General features: G+C 40.4%; 1 protein-coding gene across 3 annotated transcripts in view; it reads right to left on the bottom strand.

Moving 5' to 3' along the window:
- Positions 1–19,687, bottom strand: part of prex1 (phosphatidylinositol-3,4,5-trisphosphate-dependent Rac exchange factor 1) — an 82,100-nt gene that overhangs the window by 47,789 nt on the left and 14,624 nt on the right. For all 3 annotated transcript variants that reach the window (XM_030423009.1, XM_030423012.1, XM_030423010.1), the window contains exons 2-7: positions 14,523–14,588; positions 14,141–14,263; positions 8,266–8,370; positions 4,827–4,928; positions 4,216–4,377; positions 318–451 (exon numbers count right to left, since the gene is read on the bottom strand). In XM_030423009.1, coding sequence (XP_030278869.1) covers positions 318–451; positions 4,216–4,377; positions 4,827–4,928; positions 8,266–8,370; positions 14,141–14,263; positions 14,523–14,588 — 692 coding nt within the window. The remainder of the gene's footprint in view (positions 1–317; positions 452–4,215; positions 4,378–4,826; positions 4,929–8,265; positions 8,371–14,140; positions 14,264–14,522; positions 14,589–19,687) is intronic.

The following is a 19,687-nucleotide window of genomic DNA, read 5'->3' as shown; positions in this document are numbered from 1 at the left end:
TTACACTCGGCCGGGAAAACATCCGTTGATGCCAGTGCCACAGCAAGAAAAGAACCTGTGTCTGCACCACACACACATTCTTAAAGACACGCCTAAGGAGCAGCATACACATGTAGTTGTTTTTGTTTTTCCTTGCATACTTAAAACCCACCTACATGAACAGGAATGTAGAAATTTGCGACAATTTTCCATGTCTAGCTTCTTTCAAGTCATTAGTCAAAATTCAAAAATTATTCAAAAAATATATGAAATGCTGTCTTTTTCTCTTGTTCTCCTTAGACCTGTGGTAGCTGGTGCTTGGAAGTTGCCTTTCTCACCTGGATTTCCTTTTACAGTAAACCAAAAGGTTGTCGAACAAGAAGAAGACACGTTCCTGGATGTTGCCGGCTGAAATTTTAAGGAGATTTCCATGAAGGAGCAACTCTGTGCAAATATCTGTCAGGTTGGTTCCCTGAAAAAAAAAATAATCAAAGAACAAGAAGAGCATTCATTGGCTACTGAAACATTATTATTGTACATTATTATTATTATTATTATCATTACTGTAACAAGAGTTACACAGCTTAATATCTTCATCAATCATATACAGATATACTGGCCCATTCGTCCAGTGCCTTCATGCTCAAGGACTGCAGCCACAGTTTACTTTATTGGAGCAGAGCGTGGAAACTCTCAGTCTAAATTGGGGAGCTGCAAAGAACACATTGCTGTATAAAAACTTGAAGAGTTCACAACCTCAGTAAAACAATATGAAATTCAACTTTCAAATTCAACATTGTAAAAAATAAATGTGTTTTCATTCCGTCGTCAATGATAGGAAGGAGTAAACACAGCTACCCTCCACCCATCTCCAGTGAAACAGCACACTGTTTACTGCCAGGACGATTAGACACAATCACTAACAGCATAACCAAAACTTAGCCTTTCTGGCTGACACAGTAGCTAAGCTTTCCAACATTTCTGCAGGGTAGTATCAAACTGGAGTTTTTAGCGTTGATAGTGTGTTGGTTAATTGGAGTCAATAAACAAAAGAAACGGCTAGCCAGCCCTGCAAAACTGTTACCTCTGCCTTAATGAAGTTTCCTGTTGGACCACAGACAAAGCATTTGTATTCTGACAGGATGTAAACAGATATACACATAAGCTACAATACAAGTGCCTTATACATACACATAAAAATACAGCTGCAGATGGACGGAGGAAGGGAATGCATGACTCACTTCATAATTCAGACTGTAGGTGGAAGTGCTCAAGCCTTATTCTGATCCCTGCAATGAAACCTGATCAAATGCTTTGTACATCTGTCATGCCAAAGGGGGGGGATTTAAAAACTGTATTATAAAAGCCAACTAAACTGCACTTTACTTATTCAGGAAGATGTATTATGTTACTCTGCAGCCCACCATCTTCACAGGATGTGATTGAGTCTTTCTTAAATGTAGTTTCTGGTCAGCTATGAAACACCACAACCTGTCGAGACCGAAACAACCTTTTTTCTTTATGTAGCAGTGCGAAGGCCAATGTCACAAACCACACACTGGGTTTTTTTTGGGGGGGTTTTTTACGGACCCAGTCCGTGAGCTGAAACATATTCAATGCTTTGAGCACTGAGATTAAGTGGTCTCTGAGTACTGAGCTATTTCTCATTTAAAGCTGGAATTTTGAAAGCGAATATTTTTAAGTAGTTTATGAAACTTTCAGTTTTTGTTAATGAGGCTGTTAACGTCAGTCTGGAACTGTCAAAAAGCAAAAAGCATCGTGGCATGGTGACTACAGTGAAAGTGGCTCTAAACTTCATGACCAATTCCTTAAACTATTTATACATTAGTTTTACAAATTCAGTGTTTTTCACATTTCCTTTAAACATGGAACTGAAACTGCTTTCGTGGGTCAGATACATGCATGAGCAACCATGCTGTCTCTGCCCAAGTTAGGAATGACATATGAAGCTATATTTATCATTATTTGAACAACCACGGAAATATTAAGGATTTAATTTGACATGGATAACTTTCAAGAGTCCATCAGCAGGAGCTGGTTAACATTCTGCCCACCGAAGCTGTCAAAATAGGGCAGCTAAAACAAAATAAAGTAACTAAGTTAAAACACATCTCATTACTCTTTGTTAAACGGATCATTCCACTCCAAATCATCTGGAACTAAATACACCCATGTGTGGACTGGGGACAACCTTCCGCCTTTGGCTTGCAGAGTACCCATCAACCCCCACCAAATCCCCACAGGCATACACACGTATACGTCAGATTTGGGCTTCACTGTTGTCTTTGATGTTTCTGACATGGGTCCACCAGGCCGATGGAAACCCCCACCGGCCTCACTCACTGTTAAGCGTCCATAATTGATTCCCATGAGTCTGTATTTATGATGGATGTTCATTGCTGCAGAGTTTATAGAGAGAAAAATTATTCCCTGAGCTTTTCTTACAGTGCATACCGACAGGGTCTGGGAAGGGGATCGTGTTTCAGACAATCGATTCAACTTCATGTTAACTGCACTGAGTTGTGGTGGGGGTAGGAGTGTGTGAGAATTCAGAAAGCATGCTTTTACCTATGTGTGCACATGCACGTATATCTTACTGTGTGTATTTGCAAGCATGTGTACACTTTCCTGCATTTATAATGTATGTGTAAACAGGCAAGTGTAGGAATACATGGGGGCAGTGTGTGTGAGTGTGTGAGTGTGTGTGTGTGTGTGTGTGTGTGTGTGTGTGCGTGTGCACGCAGTGCATCTGAGCAGCAGTAATGCGTCTGGGCCTGAATCGGCACTCCTGGCGTCCTCTTCCATTAGGGCTAGAGGTGATTAGCCTGAAGAGTGGCTGGAAAGAGGCAAGAAGAGCAAGACTAATGTTGAAAAGGCTGAGGGGGCAGGGTCGGGGGGGAAGTGCCTGTCTGAGCGTTGTTCTGAAGAAGAGACAGAGAAATTGCCCGTCTTGAACAGCAAAAATGATGGTCCGTTAGAGGTTTATCCATTAATGAATCAGATATACTTCCAACAGAGGAAAAAGTTGCACTTTGGCTGTTACCCTAATGGCTGGTTAATGACTACTTTCACTTGAGTTCAATAAACATTTGTGTTTATCAGCACATTATTAACCCCATTACCCATCTAACGTAACTCTTAGTGATGCTACTTGCTTTAATCTAATAGTTATTTCCAATACTCAATATAATTTCCAACTATGAAAACTATCAGTTAATTCATAAAATATCAGAAATGAAAAATGCTAATCACATCTTCTAAGGTAAAGTCATCAAATTCATTGTTTTGTTTAAATTAATGTTAAAAACTACATTTTTAAATTCGAATTTACAAAACAGGGAACACAACAGTTTTTTTTATAGTTTTCCTTGAAAAACAACAAATGTGATCAATGATCAGAATCATTTAACCATTTTTCAATTTACTGCTCTGCTTACATGTGGTTTTGGGGTAAAACTGTGCCACAAAAAAAAGAAATGGGGACATCCTGACAACCACATACATACACATACACTGATTATTTAAAACAAGAGGGACCAGAACATACTGTGTGGTTATTTACTGTCAACATACCTAAGCTCAATTTTCATTTCTTATTTTCTGTTATGGTGGTGGACAATCATTCAGGTCATATGGTGACATTTTTCTGACGGAAAGGGGAGAAAATGGGTCTATTTTGGCATGCAGATAGTGGGATGTCCCAGTGGGGCCCACTCTCTGGTTCCATCCTTCAATGTTCTTCTTTTCCCCCCCTTTTAAATGTCCCCTTGTATAACCCTCTCAATGCATGTGAGACGAGAGCTCTGCTTCCTAGGTCTCTTCTGATTGGGCAGTATGCCCACTGGCATCCCTATTGGCACCCTGTGTGGGTGGATTGTCCCATTGGTGCCTGCTAAGACAAGGCCTCTGTTGTGGTGAGTGAGGGAGGCGTGAAAAATGCAGTGGACCCTTCGCTTGGCTCCCAAGCCCCGTTCATGGCCCCTGTGCTCAGAACTGTGATTTGGCTACAATAGCACTTAACTCTCAAGATCGATGGTGACCATGAGGGTTACGGTATTTCTAAAATAAGTCAGCTGTTTTTGGCGTGGTTATGTTACAGTACTTTCATTTCTTCCTTTCGCAGAAATCTTGTATGAATCATGACTGCGTTCCATTTAGATGGTCTCCTTTCGAAACATTTCTCATTCCCCCTCAATCTGTATTTCTTGCTCTCACCTCCCAGCCCTCGATGTGGGACTGCAGCTGCTCCAGAGCCTCCAGTTTTTCCATCTGCCGCTTGGTCTCATTGATGTTGGAGCAGACAGCCTTCATGGCCTGCAGAGCCTCTTCCACTGCTGGATAATCAGCATGCTTCTTAGGGGTCCGTTTCAGCAGTTCCTAGGTCAGGGAAAAGGGCGGTGGGCTGAGTTTTAAAACATAAACTGTAGAATTTCAGAAGCAGGCAAATTCAGAAAAACACATTAGTCTTAAAGGGGAATTAAGTATTTTGTGACCTTTGGTAACAACATTATTTCTACACAAGTCCAAAACCTGCCGCCCCCACAATCGGAAACATTAGTAGGTGGGGAAGATTGGGTGCCTTAAAATGCCAGTGGGTATAAAGTTTGCTCAGAAATGCCTGGCCCAGTCACGTAAAATGAGTCACTGGTATTGATCAACATAGATACATGCACTTTGTATCCATGGAGGGAAGTGTCAGATTGTAGCTAGCAATCACTGTTGATTAAGTGTGCAGATAGTCTGAGCAGGTTGTGGATAAGCCAGACCAAGCTGTTGTTATCATTTGATCACAGCATCATGACATCAGTACAGAAGTTGTAAATCACCTTCAGCAGCAGAGGGTACTTGCAGATCCTCTGAATGGGGGTGAGAAGGTAGCCCTCCAGGGGAATGTCTGTGCTTTTCTTCCCTCCAAGTAGCATACAGTGCTGAAGAAGTGATGCAAACCAAACAATATTACACACCAATGTACACCAAGACACATGAGATATTTAATAAAAGGATTAAAGGAAAGAGATTTTGCCTGAAAAGCAAAAGAGTTACAGTTACAGTTAGAATGAATAAACATGGATATGAACATGAACGTTTCATCATTAATTGCACACTGCACACAAAACGTGAGAAAAGAAAATGTGCTGGTGGACCCAGCTTTGTCTTTACAAAGTGCTAACCACTTCTTTAGCTTTACTTCTTGTTAACAGAGAGGTTTCCATGGTTAGTAAATCTCCATGACACTAAGCTGAGTTACCAGTGGAATGAGTTAAAAAAGCAATTAATTTAGGGGCTTTTGTGTGCGTTTTTCCCCCAATATTTCTCTAATCTGTCTTGTCCATCTTGTTTACATTACAGAGTTGATCAAGCTTTTCCAAGTGTATAAAACTTTTTGAAACATTAATCTCCTCAGACAGCACCTGTCTGAAAAACAATTTTGAAACATTTGCAGCGGTTAAAATTTCTGTCTTATGCCTCTTGTGTCTTTTCAGCAACACACAGAATTGAATTGACTATTGTTGTCATTTCCATTCAGTCACAGTCTGATGCACCAGCAGTGGATTCGTAACAGGTCCAGGTGCAACAGAATAAGCTATCTCCTTTTACCTGGGAGCCTTCAGCGTAGCATATTTCCATATGTCTACTACTTCTCTAAACAAACTATTAAACGCGTATGCAGATTGAGATATGCTCTTCAAACTAAAAAAATGCAAGTGCAATCATTGAGCAAATATATTGCTGCACATGAACTAGCATTTGTGTTTTTAAAATAAGAATAATGTAATTTTCAACAGTAATTGTCACATAGACACATTTTCTTTCAGAAATGCCTGATTATGTATTTCATAGCCTATTTCTACTTTTATTCTAGCAATCTGCAATCATAAAACAAAATACAGAACTATGACTATATCTTTTTACCATTAGTTTATCAATTAACTGAATTACATTTTAAGCTGACCTCTATGATCTCTGTGCACATCCTTGGTTTTGGTAAATCCAAACCACGACAGTTGCAGCTGGTGAAAAGGTTTTACCGCTGAAGACCACATCCTGTAACTATAGTTCATGGTGTTCCATTTTTGGCAGCTGATTGGAGAGGTCGATACGAGCATAATTTTACATACACAGTGTTCAGGACTTCCTCGTGAGTCACATTTTTATTTAGGTATTTCAATCTATATGAATACATGCAGCACATTTGCCAGCACTTGCTATGTACACCAAAAGATTATTCTCTTTCTGCTTCTGTTACATCAAAGAAACAGCCTGGAGATTAAAACAAAAAAGGACTTGAGTGTTGTCATTTTTAAGCTGGCTCTCATAAGTCTTTAACTATACTACATTTCTTCTACCGTGCCAATATAAAACCTTCCAAAATATCCATGCTTTTCAACAGGGGGATCAATGAGAACCCTCTAAAGTGCCCTCTCATTCCCCAGAAGATTTAGGCTTTAAGAAACTGCCCCCCAGAACCAGTTGAAAGGAGAAGTTTTCTTCAGAAGGATGGTGGGGGGCTTACAGTTACAGTTATGGTTTCTCTACGCCTTGTATTTTGCTAGAGCGCAGCCTGTCAGTATGCCGTGAGCTCATGGGACGGGATGAAAGATCAAAAGCAGCCATGCAGATAAACCACTTGAGTGTTCCTCCAGTGGGAAAGAAGGCAGGAGATCAGTTTAGGGCATTACAATCATATGGCAATTCCTTTCAACTCGACACAGAGCAGGAGAGGATGGTGGGGGGTCATGCAGTTTTTGGATGGAAAAATGAGAAACAAAAATGCAACTGATCTTGACTGCAGAACTTTGGCATTCCACGGATTCCTGATGCATTAAAGACTAATGCATTTTCTCTCCCGCACACACTCATCTCTTCCCTGACTTCCTTTTCTTCTTTCCTCTCATCGTTTCCTCTTCTGCTTATTTGTAATCTGCCAGCCTAAAGCCAGAACTCCCTCTGCTCTTCACTCTGACCTCTTTTTGCTTTCACTTCACTTCTCTCCTCTCTTCCAGTGCAATTAACACTTTACATAGAATTTCAGAAGCCTTCTTCATTGTGTGATTCAATTAGCATAAAAATAGTTTCATCCAGAAAGAAATCCACTGAAATTAAACCCTGCTGAAAAGAAGCCAATGGCAATACATATTACACTGCTGTTAATTACTGTAACAATGATTCCAACAGTCACCACTTCAAATTAAAAAGCGACATCCTCTGCTATTCTACTAAAGAATCACGCTTTTTCTTGTGCTATGTCAAACTTGTCTTGAGTACAAAATGCTTTGTGTCTGTTTCTAAATTCAAGTGAATCATCCTTGTTTATTTTGTTCATGGTTGCTACACAAAGCTTGAGAGCCAGTCCAATATTTCAGATTAAACTGAGCAGGTCTGACAACCGCTTTAACACATAAGCAGATGTTGTGTGGTGATTTTATTTTGGAAGCATCACTGTCGAACAAGACCTGACCAATTAACCACTGCATGACTGGGCCAGAGGAAGTAGAAAGCCAAAGCACACAGCAACGCTCTGATCCCACTGTTTCCAGTCCTGTGGGTCAGAATAATGCCATGGAAGCAAACCATCAGGCAGCGACAAACGCAGGGCCTCAGATCCCTCGGCCAAGCCCATAAAGGCTGCCAACACTCCACAGCTGGCTGTCCCTGAATCTGCAGATGATTTCATTGGTCGGGCCCCCGCTCAAAGGCCCCGTCGTCATTCTAAGTTCATTGTCCAGGGCCCAAAGGTTTGGGTGTCAAAACACAGAAACAGCTGGCAGCGGAAACACTACAAGAGCAGCACAAAAGTGACCTTGATGATAGTTGCATCCTGTCCAGGCAGGAAGAACCCACAGACCTTGTTATGTTTTCTGCCCTTTATTCAAGTGTTAACCTGGAAATAGAGGTGGTATTATGGAAGGAAAAAGTAGGAGTACGAATAAATGTCAGATAATGAAATAAACGAGAGGAGACTCATGGGAGGAAAGAAATGTAGGGCAAAGGAAGACGGTAGCAAAGAAAATAAGGTGAGAGGGTTAAGTGGACAAGCAGAAGTCTGGCCACAGCTAGAGGAAAGGATGAGACTCATGTGACATAAAATAATGAGATTCCTTTCAAAATTATTAAGGGGAGAGAGTCAAGAGTCATAGTAGGAAGAGTAAAGATGCTCATAAAAATGCAGGAGAGAGACAGATTTGATGACGTGGAGGGGTGGAGAAGTAATATGAAGAAAAGGCAAGATGAGCTAGACAGAGGCGAGGATCTGTGGCGACTCACCAGCAGAAAGGTCCTGATGTTGGGGATCTTGTTCAGCTCCATGAGGAGTCGCAAAGCCTTCTCGTGGTTACTGCAGTACTCGCCATACACTGAGAAACTCTCCCTCTGTAAAAAAGTAGAGAGAAACACAGGTCAGGTTTGCAGACCAGGGACTTGATATAATATTTTACTGGCTAGTTGGCAGCCTTGAGAAATGTACTGTGACCACTGACAGGGGCTGATTGACAGTTCAGAAAAGGCTCCAGTTATTACTGTTTAATGATTATATATATATATATATATATATATATATATATATATATATATATATATATATATATATATATATATATATATATATATATATATATATACACACATATATACATATACACACACACACATATATATATATATAAAGTGTAAGTGTAACAATGATGAGACAGAACTACAGAAAGAATACTGACCGTTAGAGCTTTTTGAATCGTTCTGTACTTGCTTTTATGAACATCATTTGACACACTTCTCTTTTTCAAAGTAATCTACATCATACTGGAAAAAAATAGAATGCCAGCAAACAACACTTCCTCTTTTTCCTTGGTGATAGCATCACGCTCTGAACAAAGACAAAACCATTGCATTAATAGAGCTGCCATTTAGTTTCTTTACAATATGTAATACGACACCGGGGGAAGTTAATCTACCGTAGCTTGAAATACATTATTCATACTGTAGGCGACAATATACACACAGTATCACAGCTGCAGTTGAATGTACAGCCTGGAGCTTATTGAAGGCTATTGTGTATTCTTAACTATGCAACAGTAATTGGGATGTGAAACCATGTGCATGGCGGGGCCTGAGCTTGAGGTCTAGAAACTGAAACTGTCATTTGAAACAACCTAAGTAAGTGAAATCTAAAACTCCAGGTGCTCGGACACCACTTTCAACCTCAACTGAAATGCTGCTGCCCAAAGGCTTTGCATGGAAAACCAGCTTGGCCATAGCACTACTAAAAGAAAGTCCATATTCAGTCAAGGTAAAGAGCTTGATAGCATCTTTAAATCATTTCATTCAAAGATGCTATCAAGATATATAAAAGAATCATCTATGGCAACACCTTTAAAAATACAAATATTACCAAGCTAGCATCCTGTACTGGCACAGATGTGGAAGATAATAATGTGTGTGGTTTCTACTCCCACACACACAAACTTAACTTGTCACTACTGAGTGCATGTGCGTGTGTGCATGTGTCTGTTTTACACAGTAACCCAGCAGTGCTGACAGAGGCAGCCAAACAAAGCGAACAGCTCTTTTTATAGAACCCTGTGTCTTTGCTCAGTCCTGTTCCCTTGACCAGAGGGAGGTGAAAACCTTTTGTAGATGTTTAAAACAAGTGAGCAGCACAATGTAAATGGTGGGCAGTTTTTACCACATAAGCAGACAGGAACCAAAACACACCCAGAGCCACGTTTGGAAGGGGATTCCAGTCCAAAGCACCACTGGGAGCAACAGCTGGGCCGGCATATGGTGTGAAACCCCAGTTACTGTCAAACTGAGTTAATACACTACACAGGGAAGTAGAAGGGAGCAAAGCAGGGTCAAGACTTGTAAATGTGCATTTACTAGTGTAGTCTATTTGTTCCTATGCCCATGTAAGGGTTAATCACATTAACATGTTCTTGATGTTCGTGTTTCTGAACCCTTCTCCTCTTTTACTCTACTCATTTTCAGAGTAATGGGGCTTTACCTCTCACGATGGGCTTGTAATATATTGATATCATATCATTGCCATGATAGTTATTATGCTGTCATAGATTTTGGATAACATGATATTGTGATAGGGGTGGCTGTAGCTCAGCGGGTTAGAGCAGGTCGGCCAGTGATTGGAAGGTCGCTGGTTCAAATCTCAGCTTCGGGCTGAGCTGCATGTTGAAGTGTCCTTGAGCAAGATACTGAACCCCAAATTGCTCCTGATGTGCGGTTGGCACCTTGCAATTTTCAAACAATATTTTTTGCAATATCAATATCAAGGTATTTGTTCTGAAGTACTGTAATATCTGATTTTGTAGCACATTCCTAGCATAAAGCGCAGACTCCCCCCTTTATTTCAACGAGACTACTTGTTCGCTCAGCAGTCCCAAAGCACTCTAGCAATAGTAGATTCAAGATTCAAGGTACTTTGACAACAAAGTTGATTACATAACATGATCTAACAACAAACTATGTTGATACCAAATATCAAATATGTACATACCTTGTTATATGTAGCACATTCTTTCAGTGCTGCCTTTTTGAAAAACAATTAAAAAACGAATTCCCCAAAACTTGTGGAGGTTTCATAAACCTGAACTAAGCTGTACTAATCAATATTATAAACAGCATTGAAGGAACAAAATCTGATGGAAAAACTCACAAGCAGCCTGAATATTAAGGGGGTGTTTAGGGACACGGAAATGTAGCCACAGTATATCGGTTTACACTTACATTCTCCTGGATATGGTGGCACTTCAGTAGCTGAACCTAAAGACAGCATGCCTTTCTGCTGCTATGATTACAACCAAAGCCCACTCAAAGGTATTTCCTTTTCTCAGGTGACAACAACTACACTGTCAATTCAAGCACATCTAAATATCTAACCAATAGCCAGCACATGAAGCAGAGTCTGTTTAAAACATCAGGACTACTCCAGAAGACTCAAAGACATCAGTTGACTCCAAAATAGCTCAAAGACTTGGGTTGTCCCTTTGATAAACATTTGAATTCTTCGTCATTGGAATGTTATTCCGGAGGCTAGATGAGGGGGTAGTCAGTATCACACACGCGAGAAATCACATAGAGTGAAAGCATAATGGGTGTAGTTCAGAAAGTGCATAATGACATGACTGTTGCTTCTTGCACAGTGCTCACATATACACACCCAAAAATAGAGCAAATATTGATGTCTCTGATTTCTCCTCTTACATGAGTCACTTTTTCACCTTTGCAGAGTTTGAATAATCTCAAGCATGCTGCGATGTGGAAACGAAGGCTTAAACATGTTTGTGTGTGTGTTTGGTAAGAGGAAACCAGCCAATTCCAGATTTTGCCTCAAGTTAATATTATTTGGTTTAAACTGAAAAATGTCTTATATTCATTACAAGTCGTGAAGGTGCATCTGTATGCTGAGGTTCAACCGCAACTGTGGTTATTTTAACTCAAAGTCAAAGACTGGTGCACCCTGCAGCCTCCCAAGCCATCTTGGCAACATCTGACTTTGAATAGCAATGAATCTTCCCATTTTTTTCCCCTAACTGTGAGTGGCAGACAGTCTTGCGAAACAATGCAGGAGGTTAATCAAATCCCAGTCATGGTGTTGACCTCTGGTCGAGGTCAAGGGCTACGGCTGGAGGGCACCAGACGGGGCCAACCGAATGGCTGAGGGTTGTCAGTGCTGAAGGAGACAAAGGTCATGGGCTGGAGAGGGAATTGTAATGAATACGCTGGGTAACACTTTACTTTCAGTCCCCTTTTAGCATTTACAAGCAGTATACAACCCATTAATACGATGTTTGTAACACACTACGATGGTAATGTCACGCAACAGAAATGTCTGTCTTGATATCGTGTCTACTTAATGTTTGTTGTTTAAACATACATAATGTTGAAAAGATTTTCAAAAACTCACTGGCAAATGATTTGTGATTGCAATGATTTAATCATTTAAAGGAATACACATTCTGGAAAATGCACTTTCATGCTTTTTGAAGGGAGTTAGATGAACAATTGATGAGCCCTCTTATGGCTATACAGTAAATATGAACCTGCAGCTAGAAGCCTGTTAACTTAGCTTAACAAAGACTTGGAGCAGGACTCTAGTCCAAGAGTAAGAAAATCTGCCTGTCACAAGTTATATATTGGCCTTATGTTGACATGTTCTGTCTTTTTTCTTTAATGAGTAGTTTTACAAGGGGTTATTTGCGGGCGCAGACACTTTCTAGAATCCTGTTGTCTCTGTGAGGCAGCTAGAAAACCAATGGAGACTCAAGGAAGTCCCTGTTCCCTGCCAAGAAATCATCACACATTACCTCTCGTAAATCCACAACAAATCTTTTTTTATACTTCTGTAAATGTCAAGCAATTTCTTAAATAGCATTTGGACAACAACATTGATTTAGGGCATCGAGAAATAAGCTATATTAGACTCTGGCTACACAGGCAATACAAGTTAGAATCTGTTTATTGTGAGTTTCTGTATTTTATGGCATGTGGTGACAAATACAAAATATAGCCTGCCTCTTACTTTAAGTGATTCATCAGTCATAAAGTTTTCAAAGGTAAGGATGTCCTGCTTTTATCTGTTTTTATCATTGTACAATAAAAAACTATGGGTCTGTCAGTCTTTTAACACCAACAAACAAACAAAATATTAATGAAAGTCATCTTTAGTTGCAACCCTAAACATTCATTATGTTCATTATATCAAGATATTTAAACTGTAAATCTTATGCAATATATAGCCTCCGTTTTCAAGTATATTTTTCACGTGACTGTTATTAGCTGAACCACTTACTCAGTTCAGCTTCATCACTATGACTCGTCATCATACCTGAAATTAATATTCATGACTGATTTGAGTCACAATGGTTTCTTTCCTGTCAGACAGACTTTGAAGTAAACTGAAATAATAAAGAGACCAGGCTTTTCCTTCCATTGATTCAGTTTGAAATCCAAGCACCTGCAGCTTCCCTATTACCCATCCAGTCTGACCTCTATATCTCCCAGTCTGACCACAGAGTGATGGAGAAAAACAGGTTGGGCTCCTTTAATCAATTCTCCACCCTGACACTTGGCCTGACAGTCTGAATGACCGTAAAGCCTCACACATTGGTTATGATGAGCCAATTCTACAGCCATCCACAGATGTGATTCAAATTGAATCAGTACCACAAGGTAGTGGATATATTATTATTGGTTCATTAAATGGTAGGCAGATTAGATTTTTAGATATATAGACATTTCTCAGGGACCAAACCTGCTCTGGAGGCAGAAATGACGTCAGTGGTTGAGTCTTGTCTTAGGAGAGCCAAAGATCCACAGAATCTTGGTTCTATTATTAGATTGAATTGGAGTGAAAAAGCAATGGGCTGAACTGTGAGGGTTTATTGGTTCTCCACCAATTTGATTTTTTATTTCTGTCTAAAATTCTAATCTAATGGTGCCCTGCAACCCTGACCTACAGGCTGATGCTGTAAACTGATGGTGGAATACCTAGCTGAGGTTTTATGTGCCTCAGTGAAAGTGAATTGAAGATAGTTTATCAGAGAGAGACAAACAGAGCAAGAGAGAAGGAGCTGGAGATTGAGTGCTACCAGCAGAAGCATTGTCCCCTCACTGAGTGACACACCATCTCTTCCTCCCCGGACACAGACCCTTCTTTGTTTGTTCCCTGGGGCCAAACAAGTTCAAACAGAGGGGACGGGAGCGGAGGGGGTGGTGGGTCGCAGAGCAGAGAGGAATCTTTGGGATGGAGGGATTGAGGGGCAAAAAGAAGGAGATGGCAGAGACAGTGACTTGCACAGACTGATGAAGAGGGAAGAGAGACTCTTTTTGCCTGACAGGATGCACGTCTGTTTGGGAAAAGAGGAAAGGAAAAGGGCTGGAGGTAGTCTGTTAGTGTGTACATGTTTCATGTAGGAAAGGGAGAAATAAAGGGGGTATTTTCACAGCAGGCTTTGCACGCCTTCCCTGCATCTGTGGTCATGGGTCGCCCATGAAAAGAGTTTGTGTGTGTACTGTTGCATGAAGGAGGAATTTGTGAATGCATCTTCTCCCACATGTGTGTCCATGTGCTTGTATATGTGTGTGACTCTCTGCTGTTTTATGTGTGTTTCTGTGTGTGTCATGCACTTACAAACTGCAGGAACACGTGCCCCAGTGCATGATGAGGGTGAGGTTCGGGCTGCAGACTGGCCTCCACTGCAGACAACACTTCTTTGTGCAGCTCCAGGATGTCCTCAATATTTGAAAACAGAATCTAAAAACAGGGTGATGATGTAAAGGGAGGGGATACAGAGGAAGGAAGAGATAAAGAGGCAGGGTGGAAGGAAGAGAGAGAAAGAGCAAGGAAGTGCCCAACAGATGGACAGAGATGTAGGGAAAGAAGGCAAATACATGAATACATATTTTATCGAAGCAATCATAATTAAAAGACCCTAAATCATGTAAATATTCTGTGACAGTATATTCTGTTTGTCTTTTGTCTTAACAATAAGGGAATGGAAAGCCAGTCATACCTTGACATGTTCAGGTGAGAGACACTGTTGGTCATCTGCAGTTTGTCTGATTCTGTGCAAAAATGCCTGAAAAGAAAACAGAAGCAGGTTTAAAAAAAAAGGTATTTACAATTAAATAAACTACAAGGTTTTTGAAAAAAGTGTGGTCTGGTGGTCTGCACAAGGAGGTTCAGGTCCCATCTACTGATAATGTGAAAAGAGTATAAACATGCTTTTTGCTTTGAGGAAACAGCGATATATAGTATGTAAAGAATCTACGTGAGAATAAAACCATAAGCCCTTGCGTAATAGACAGTCACATGTACACTCACATACTTGACAGAAAATTGCCTTTCATGGTGCTGGACACAGACGTGTCACAGTTGTTTCAGATCCCTTTGGTACCACAGAACTTTCCCACTATCCAGCATGTTTTTCCCAACATCTTGTGACACTTGAGGCTCACTGTATGGATATTCTGTAGTGGGAGCTAATGCACCTGAGCATTCAGCTGGAAGACATCAGCAAAAATAGCTGCTTCATTGTTGCACCGTCTACACACACCACTTCACCGAAGACGACCATAATAGGCTCATGTCAAGTTGAGCTTTGCTTGTGTGTGCACTTTTGTGTGTATACGTGTGTGTGTGTGTGTGTGTGTGTGTGTGTGTGTGTGTGTGTGTGTGTGTGCGCGCGTGCATGCCAGCCAATCAAAATGACTTAGAAAAAAGAAGAATGGTGAAGAGAGGGGAAGTGAATCTGCAAACAGTTTCTTTTATTCTCTCTTCCCCAATTCTCTGTCTATCAGCCTGTGTCTGACAGGCTTTACCTGCCTCAGTCAGCCAGACTGACTGTCTACTTCATCTCCAGACGCCAATACTGTCAGAAAAGAAAGGGATAGAGGAGATATGAATCCCCAAACTGCACAATAAAACTCTACTCCTGTAGCCTCCTTCATCTGGCAGTTTCCTGCTGTTGTGTCTGCCTGCTTTTCACTGCCTCGAGACTGAAAACTGATAGCATGCCACGTGAATGAAGGGTGTTACAAAGAAAAAAAAACAGTGTATTCCATGATGAATGTACAATGGTTCTGAAAGTCTGAAAGCATTACTCATGAATACTGCTCTTTGAGCTCTTCACACCTGGCACTAAAAAGTGACAGAGATGATACAAGCAGCTCAGTGATCAAAATGTGTATTGTCTGGGCACTTAAGTTAGAAGACCAGTGTCAGTTATTGTTTGTTTTGATCTGTGTTACAGATTTTCAGCCTACGTAGAAAATTAAATTAAATAAAAATGTTGGCTGTCACAACACTGGAGAAAAGCAATGCTGTTTCATTTTGTTATTTTCAAAGTCCTCAGTATGATTTAAAAATGAGTCAATATCCAACACAATATCTATAAAGTATTAGTTCCAGGGAATATATTTTTTTTTTAGTTTATGAATATAACCAAGCATTTGGTGTCAACTATTAGCAATTAACTTTTTTTTTCTTTTCCGGATGCTTTTAAATAAAAAAGAAAAGTGATATTTTCTTCAATTTTTTACTTTTACATAAAATATTGTGATTTGATATCAAGTTTAAACACATTTAATTGAAAAAACAAAACAAAACAAATACAACAACGTTTGCAAAGCTAGATCTCATTAGATCTACAGATGCAAATTGCATCTCTAGCTGCCTCACAGATTGCATTCTGGTTTTATTGATGTTTTCAGCATCCCAACTTTTTCAGAATCAGGGTTCTAAGAGAAAAAATGTTTTACTGTCATTTGGGTGAATCAACCTTTCATTGAAAAGCCTTGTATGCCCTTTACAGTAAAGCATAACATCAACCAACTACACGCATTACTTACAGTAAGTCGCTTGCCTATAATGAAAGACTGACACTTGTAATCACACATTTGCTCTAAAGATAGAACTCAGCCAACCAGGCAGTCAGGCAGCAATCATATCATTTCCTCTGAGGCCAAACACTTTGGGAAGATTGTCTTCAGTTCTTCTCCCCTTTACTAGCTTTTGCGTAGGTTGAACCAAAATAGAAAGCAAAGGTCCTTAGCAGTGAGCTGCGACCTCGCTAATTAAGGCCAGTATTAAAGGGAAGCAGTGGTAGCTGTTTGTTGACTGGTTTTGGGAGGGAGCTGATTGTGCTTGAGGCGTACACTAATTAAATCTCCCATATGGCAACTTGTACCGTGTCCACACTGCAGGAGTCACTCATGTGAGAGATTGCTCCCTGGCAGAAAAGACAAGATGAGGCAGGAAACAAGGCTTTTCCTCAGTTGCTTTCAGATGGTGGAGAGCAGGGTGAGGGCGTGGTAGGTGCAGGGGAGAGCAAAGGGGGTGAAAGGAAGAAAACCAAAAAGGGGAGAGGGACAATGGTGGAACAGAGGGTGAGATAAAAACAGTGTATCCACACTTTGGAGTCATTCCTTATTGACTCTTTAGACAGCTACCATCCAGGTAGGATTCACTCCTTCAACAAAATGTGCCACACAGATGTGGTGACGGGGGGATCAGCAGGGAGGATGGATGGAAGGCGCAACAAAGAGATCCTTTCAGTCCAGGTCCTCACCCCAACACAGCCATTCTCACCCAGGGTTGTGTTGGCTGTCTTCATTGTTCCATCACAAAGCACACAGGTTTATTTGGAGAGAGAATTGGACACATTCACTGTCCACCATCATAACTGGAACACCGGCTTGAGTAGAGTCAGGCTAGACAACAGAACAGAGCATAAACTGGGCATGCACACCAAGCATGTCTGAGTTTATTTAAACTCTGGATTTATACTGTCTGGACTGTAATATTCTGAGAGCGTGATCTGAATCAACAACAGGAAATGGCCCCAAAGAAGGTATTATGGGTATAATTGGAAGGATGTTGACGTCTGATGGACAGCAATTCGTTGTGCTTCGAAAGCCAAGCATCATAATTGGAAGAGCTGCCATCAAGACAGATTTTCATATTCAGCTATTTCTTAAGCCCTTAACAGTAATGATCAACAGTCGAAGTAGCTTCCTGCCAAAAGAAAATTAAAGTCAGTCATACTTTTTTCTTTGACTCCAGCTTCTTTAATGTGAATATCTTCTGTTTTTCTTTATTCCTCTGACAGTAAACGGAGTATCTTTGGGTTGTGGACTGATTAAGTAATCAAGAAAAAAAAACTACAGATTAAACAACAATTAAAAATATATCAGAGTTGCAGCTCTACTCCCTTCCACATCCTAAATCTGTAACTTTCATGTTGACTGTTTAGCGATACTTCCAGACAAACTGCGTGTTACGTTCATGCGACTTTGATTAATATGTCCAGATTGGCTTAAGAATTTTAACTGTGGGACAAAAGTGCAAAAATAAAACAGACAAAATTCCCCACTCTGGATTGGATGACACAGAAAGAAGCAGATGTGACTGTACCCTCAGATAACCCTCAACACATTACAAGTCATGCATCATTTGCATTGGGAGGACAATAACTCATTTCACAAACACACACGCACACACAGACACACGGTGACATTAAGATATGAGATTGACTATTGAAAGAGCCATCCTTTACACAGTACAGAGCTAAGCCAGTTGTTATTGGAAAAAAATCAATTATGAAAAACAAACACAGTCGTCTTGACAAACACTGTAACTCTACTCTACCCGCTGGATGCGGTTGTTGCTCTCATTACTTCATAATCAACATGCTGAGTGGCATCAGAATGCGATGTCCTTGTTTACTTTCATAGCTCCATCTCAGGTGACCTTTCTGCCTCTTTTCTGACATCAACACATCGTCATCAGTGAGCCGAGGGTGTGCAATCACATAAAGTGGAGGATCGGACCTTTACATGAATGATGAATAACAATAACTGTCTATGTTGGTTAAGATGGGCAGATTTCTCCATCTGTTACAGTCTGAGCTCTGATTCGGGTACATGTCAGCTGTTGACACACACAGGCTGTGAATTTGATGGAAACAAACTAGGAGATGATTATGTTTTGAAAGCCCACTGCCTAAAGCAAATTGTGATCCTTAAAAATATCTGTCATAGATCTCTTCACTTAAAACACAGCAATGTTTCTACACTGTGGCCTTTCCAGCACAGATTGCCCTGAGCAGCTCACAGCAGATTGTGTGCATAAAGATGCCTAGTTACACACCATGGCCTAAAAATAGTGATGACATCAATCAATGTGTTAATAATAGTCAGTCAGATGGGGCACAAATTCATACTTTTGATATATTTGGACTTATAATGAGTCAGAGTGGCTGCATAGAGGGGGCTCAGCTGCGGCTTGGAGCACAACAGAGATATTGCACATGATGGTCTCTTGCCACAGGGGTGATAGATGGCTGTTAGGGGAAACTGCTCATGATGCAATCCCACAGGAGACTAGAAACAAAACCATGAAGCTTCTTGACAGACCACAAAGTAGCTGCCAAATACAACACTAATGCAGACGTATACCTTCCTGGCTTTTCAGTATGGTAAAGCCAGGAAAGTTCACCACAAAGGAAGTACTCTAAACACTCAAATTTACATTCTCAAAAAATGCCTACTGAACAGGTGTGAGAAGGAAATCTAACAAACTGTTAGAATGAATTTGTATTTATTGTAGCTATTAATCATTTATAGATTATTCCTGTGGCTACCCTTTTTCTCAGATATAAAACTTGAAAGTTTCAACATTATATGTAGTATTATAATCTTAAGCATTTTCACAATTCTCGACTGTGTGTTGTCCTCATTACTTGATTTCTGGTAGCCTGGCCTTGAATAGTTTGTGCTGCAACTATGCATGCGCTGAAGCACTGAATTTCTGCAAGTTCATTCTAGTGCTTAATAATACTTTTAAATAATTTCTTCCTCATCTTCAAAAGCCTGGGTGTAACCTATTCATAAAACTACCTGAAGAATCACACTCCAAAATCCTGACAGCAAAGCATGAATTAAGAATGTCATACGTTCTTTAAACTTACCAAATTGGACTCGTCAAGTGCAGTGACCTAACCGTGTGTTACTTTAAACATTTTTAAGTTTCAGTTTTGACCTTTTAAACTAATTATTTACTATAGAATCTAAACAGATAAGGGCCCTGGCATTAAGCATTCAGCTGGGCATTCTTATACTAAGGCAGACTGATCTAATTTAAGTGGTAAAGGGCAATCCTACATGACCCCAATGTTCC

This window comes from Sparus aurata, chromosome 7 (assembly GCF_900880675.1).
Source record: "Sparus aurata chromosome 7, fSpaAur1.1, whole genome shotgun sequence".
In the NCBI taxonomy this organism is placed as follows: domain Eukaryota; kingdom Metazoa; phylum Chordata; class Actinopteri; order Spariformes; family Sparidae; genus Sparus; species Sparus aurata.
The sequence above is the reverse complement of the archived record's forward strand: the minus strand, read 5'-3'. Positions and strand labels throughout refer to the sequence as shown.